General features: G+C 39.1%; 1 protein-coding gene across 1 annotated transcript in view; it reads right to left on the bottom strand.

The window, feature by feature from the left end:
• Nucleotides 1-2,701: 2,701 nt before the first annotated feature.
• Nucleotides 2,702-6,000, bottom strand: part of KIAA1549L (KIAA1549 like) — a 146,532-nt gene continuing 143,233 nt past the window's right edge. Inside the window, exon 15 of the mRNA XM_074231612.1 lies at nucleotides 2,702-2,968. Within this exon, the coding sequence (XP_074087713.1) occupies nucleotides 2,750-2,968 (219 nt within the window). The 3' untranslated portion in view covers nucleotides 2,702-2,749. The remainder of the gene's footprint in view (nucleotides 2,969-6,000) is intronic.

Raw genomic sequence — 6,000 nt, 5'->3', positions numbered from 1 at the left:
AAGCTTACATTCAACTGAGAGTGGACTTTTATCTTGAGACTGGACTTCAATGACTCCGAAGGAGAGAATGAGGCTGATGACTTAGCATAGCTCTGCCTCACTTAAATCCAATTTATGCACAAGTTAAGACATCACCCTCATGATGTCATTATTCCTCTTCAGGAAGGAAGCACGAACAACAGCAACTGTAAGGGCATCATCATCTTCCCAGTTACCCAAGGTGCAATCTTAGCTTTATCCTTGGCTTCTCACTCTGGGGTGACCCCTCACATATAAGGCATCTCATAAAGACAATCCGTTGTGAAGTCTCTTCTCCATTTAAATAACCATGGCCCTAATGGTTCTCATTATCTATCACCCCATCATCTTTCTATCTTTTATTTTCTTAATCAGATCCACCTTCCTCTCAGCTACCAAAATGATTTTCCTATAACATTATTCTGACCATATCACTCAACAAACTTCAATGGTTGCCTAGGACCCCCAAGATCATTAGTAAAGTTCTCTGATGGACATTTAAAACACTTCCAAAACCTCTCTCCTTCCCACCTTTCCTGCCTCCTTGCCCTTTACTCCCTTTGAGATATTCTAGATCTGCTTGCCATTCTTTACATGTCACTCTCCATCTCTGGACTCCATTCCTTTGTAATGACAGTGCCTCATACCTGGAGCACTTTCCCTTTTCACCTCTGTTTCTTAGTTTCCCCAACTTTCTTCAAGATTCTGCTCAAGGGGGCAGCTAAGGTGGCATAGTGGATAAAGCACCGGCCTTGGAGTCAGGAACACCTGGGTTTAAATCTAGTCTCAGACACTTAATAATTACCTATCTGTGTGGCCTTGGGCAAGCCATTTAAGAAAAAAAATAAGATTCTGCTCAAACCCCACTTTCTGTAGGTCTTTCCCAGAGTCCCACACTACTTCCCCTACAACTGCTTATGATTTCCCTCTGATTTCAACTTCTATCTGTATTTTATCTCATGTACCTGATTACATTGGAATTTTTGAGGGCAGGGACAGCATTTTTGCCCTTTTTTAATATCCCAAGTGGTCAGAAAGATGTCTGGGAACACAAGTTCTGGAAATCTGTGGGACCCAACCTTATTCCTACCCATTCTGTTCTCAACCTCCACTCACCCTTGGACCCCCTGAACATACTTGTCATTCCTAGTAAAACTCAATTCAAATAGAGACTAAATAGAGGTGCCTAATGTTGATTGACTGACAGATGGTTTCAATTCAGTTCAGTCTCATTTGACTCAGTAAGAGTTAGAGAGCATTTGCTCAGTACAACACACACACAGCCCCTGCCCTCAAGAAGCTTACATTCAACTGAGTTTACATTCTTTGCAAAGGGTTTCAGAGAAAAGGAGTTATAATTTTTTGTATGTGCTCTTGTAACCTTTTTGGAGAGAATTTTATGCCTCTGCAAAATCAATAGACCTAAAGTTCAACTCAAGAAAATGGAAGGGCAAACTATTTATCTGCCTGAAAATGTCATCCCTGAACTTTTTATATCTTTCTTTTCTAATCTGTGACACATTTGCACATCAGAGGGGAAAAAAAACCCATTCTAGAAAAATAGACATTTAGCCCAGCAGTGAACTCAAGGCAGGAGCCTACAAGACTTGATGGATGAGGAGAGCCACCTGCATGAAATTTTCCTCTTCTTGGGGAGAAATTAGTAAAATAACTGGACAGCCAAAGAAGGCAGATTGAGAGCAGGAAGAGCCCTCAGGATCTCTAATTCAACCCTTTCATTTTACATAAAAGGAAACTGAATCCCAGGAATAGCAAATTATTTTTTACAGGTAAAAAAAAGGAAGACCCAAGGATAGTAAATTTATTTTTTTAATAGATGAGAAAACTAAAGTCCAGGATATTAAATGACTTGCCCAAGTTCACCCAGTCTCTGGTTACAAACCAGGTCCTCTGATTCTAAACCAATCCAACAGGCATTTATTAAATTCCTTCTGTAAACTAGCTATTGGGGTTTCTAAAATTAAAAATGCTGCTGCCTTCAGGGAGCTTCTGCATATGTACAAAAATACAAGATCTATACAAATAAGCACAACACAACTCCAAGAAAAGAGGATTAAGAAATGGAAGGAATCAAGAAAAGGTTCCTGTCCATTTGCCTTGAATTTTAAAGGCAGCCTCCAAGAGGCGGAGGAGAGGAAGAAGTCCCTGAGGATGGAAGGTTAATCTATAAAGTTATGGAGAAGAGAGATGGGACATGGCTCCCAGAGAATGGCCAGGGGGCCGCTGAGTGAGTGAGTGAGGGGCAGTCATGCATAACCAGTCTGCAACCACAGGACTGGAGCCAGATTTAGAAGGGTTCTTGATGCCAGATTAAACAGATTGGAGTTTCTCCTAGAGGCAATCGGGAGCCACTGAAAATTGGATGTTCTTTCCATTGGACTAAGGATGAAACGTAGGAGGTTATTCCAACTTCCTTTATCCCTGAAAACATCTCCCGATTGGCCAAACCACCTCTTCATGACTATCCTTCACAATGCAAGGGAACTGAAATAAATCATGTAAAAAATTCAATTATAGTCTTCTGGCTCTTCCATTTATTCTCCTGCTAACACACTATTGAGCCCTGAATTTGAAAGCCCATCTAAGTCCCAATTAATTAGGAGAAGGGATAACAGACTAACATCCACCAAGTCAGAAAGGCATCAATTTGGGCACTTGCTGCCCCTTTAGCATTGATTACATTTTCCCGGTTTCAAGGCCATGGCCCAACTTACCTGTTCTTAGGTTCGCCAAATGGAGAGGGTGCCTCGGGCTCGGGATCCAAGACATGGTCGATATCTTTGGGTGCTTTCTCATACATCTTCCTTTCCGTCAGACCCTGGTTACCCTCTACCTGGGGGAAGTCATAATAACCTTTCCGCTTCGCCTTGAGGCGCAGCTTGTTGCGGTAATGCTCAATGTCAGACTTCTGCTTCAAGGCCTTGTTCACCTGCGGAGGGAGCAAATTCTCAGGAGTGTGACTGAGCAGGTGTGTGAGGCTTTTCATCAGCCTGCCAGGGCTTTCCCCAGACACTGTCTTGCATTATTTTTTCCTTGAGTTTTTTATTTTTTTGGTCCAAACCTGTGAGTTCATTGGCATAGGGAACTTCTGGGGAGAAAATTCCTTCTACCCCAGCAAAATCAACACCTGCTTTGCCATCTGCAATCCTAGAGACCTGTCTGAGGGCATTGAAAGGTGATGTGGCTTGTTCATGGTCACCCAGCCAGTCTGCATCAGAGACTGATCTGTACCCAGGCCCTCCCCACCCTGAGGAGAGCTCTCTATCCACTAGGGTTCACTGCCATTTATCTTGCATTTTTGTCCTTTCTATGATGATTCATAGCAAACAGGGCATTTTTGCAATCATATATGAAGAAGAGGTACTTGGCAGTGGAAAACCTGGGTTCAAGGTTCAACTCTTTTATTTCCTACTTGTATGGCCATGGCCAAATTCCTTCTCTGAGTCTCATTTTTCTCATCTGTATCATATACTTCTTAAACTAAATTCACAGAGAATTACTTTAGTCTTCTCATGTTATTAGAGAAGAGCTGAATTTGGGAGTCAGAGAACTTGTGTTTAAATCCTGCCCTAGTCTCTTATTACCTGTGTGATGTTAAGCAAGTCCCTTAATTACTCTCTACTCTACTCTACTCTACTCTACTCTACTCTACTCTACTCTATGGAATGACATCTATAATATGATATAATATAATCAATGTAATATAATGTATGTAATATAATGATATATACATATAATATATATGATATAATATAATATATGTAATGTAATGATATATAATTATATATATAATGATATAATGTAATTTATGATATATGATAAAATATAATATAAAGACTTTAAAGGTTCCCTCCAGCTCACATTCATGCACCAATTAGTAAATAAATATTTATATTAATAGTGGATAGATTTCTGACCTTGAAACCAAAAAGACATGAATTCCCACACCCTGGAAGTGGGATTCCAGGTAGGTTCTCAGTATCCCCAGGTAATTCTCTCACACAGAATTTTCAAATTCTAATAAAAACAGATCTCTGCTGGCCGCCTACAGACTTAGGAAACCATAAATCACCACTGCCTATGTTGTGCCATATTTTAATTTATTTTATTAAACATTTCTCAATTATATTTTTATTTGCTTCAGTCCCCCTGTTTTGGAGCTTCCAAAGAGTTTGACACCTGTGTGTTAAGACACAGATAGGTGTTAACCTGCATCAATGTAGGGTTTCCTCCTCTCTGAGTTGTCTGTTAAATCATACATAGGTATAGGCTTTACTACTAGTCTTTCTACTATGCTCCAGTTATTTGGAAGCCTTAGTGATAAATACAAAGACAAAAAAAAATCATCCTTCTCTGAGGAGTTTGGATGACAAGTATCATCCATTCCTTTCTGCTGAAATAAACTGCAATCTTGTAGTGAGTCTCCATTTCTGATAAAATGTTTATATTCTGTTCTTTGGTTATAGGGAGATAGCCAATGGATAGAGAGCAAACAGAAAATGGGATGCATATTGAATTAAGCAATTTCATTCAGAGCAAGGACTTTGAATTTCTTATCATGACAAACACTGCAATATAATGGGCAGATAAACTGTGCATGATAGCTAATAGATAAATGCATGATTGGATTATCAGAGGATTGAGTCCACTCTAATCATTAGAGGATCAAAGATTTAGGGGTCATTTAATCCACCACCCTCCATTTAACAAATAAGACTTAATCCACCATCCTCCATTTAACAAATAAGAGACTTACCTACAAATAAGAGACTATAGCTAATATAAAATGGGATTTGAACCCAAGCTATCCTAATTCAGGTTCTGGGGACAAAAGTTTAGAGGCCATTTAATCCATCCTCCCAACCCCCTTCATTCAATAAAAGAGAGTCTTGCTTACAGTGGGATTTGAACCTAAACTATCCTGATTCCAGGTTCTGGGGACTAGGAGATGTGGTTCCACTCCCAACTCAGTCACTAATTAGCCAAGTGAGCCTGAGCAATTCACTACTAGTTTCTTCACCTATAAAGTGTGAACAAGTGTATCTGACCTACTTGCCTCTTGGGCTTGGCACTATGAGGATCAAATCAAATAATTTTTATGAGTATTATTATACTTTATAAACTGTCAAGTGTCATAGATTATAGTGACATCTATATGAGACATCTAATATATATTATCCCATTTAATAATAATATAGCAGTTTAAGATTGACAAAGCACAAAACAAATATTATCTCATTTTGTTTTCATAACTTGTTATTATTATTTCTGTTTTACAGATAAGAAAACTGAGAGAGACAGAGGTGAATTGTCTTGCTCAGGGTCACAAAGTTCATATTTAAGGCTGGATATGAAGTCAGATCTTCCTAATCGCAGGTCCTATATTCTATCTACTTAACCATCTAGCTGCCTCATTTAGTCTTTTATTTCATTATTTTTTTAAAAATTTAAGGCAATAGGGTTAAGTGACTTGACCAAGGTCACACAGCTAAGCTATTATTAGGTGTCTGGGGCTGGATTTGAATTCAGGTCCTCCTGACTCCAGGGCTGATGCTCTATCCACTGCACTACCCAGCTGCCTCATTTAGTCTTCAAAATAACCTTGGGAGTCAGGTACCATTACTATCTCCACTTTACAAGTGAGGAGGGCAAGTCTCAGGGTGACAATCCCATGGTCACAGTTAGAAGGAACTTAAACAAATCTAGGTCTTCTCGACTCCCAATCTAGTGCTATGCCCATCATTGCTAAGTATCACTAGATGGTTCTGTATCAAAACAACTCTATGCAGGTCTATTTTGACAGTGATGGGGTCACAATTTTTACAATTTTTTAAACAAATATCTTTTGTTTTTATATTTTTTTTATATCTTTTTAATTTCCAAATGTGTCCCTCCTCAGTGAGCCCCTCCTCACAAAGATTAAGGAGAAAGAGAAAAAAGTCAATTTGACAAATAAATCAT

Source organism: Macrotis lagotis, chromosome 3 (assembly GCF_037893015.1).
Source record: "Macrotis lagotis isolate mMagLag1 chromosome 3, bilby.v1.9.chrom.fasta, whole genome shotgun sequence".
NCBI lineage: Eukaryota > Metazoa > Chordata > Mammalia > Peramelemorphia > Peramelidae > Macrotis > Macrotis lagotis.
Note: the sequence above shows the minus strand (reverse complement) of the source record. Positions and strands in the feature narration are given on the sequence as shown.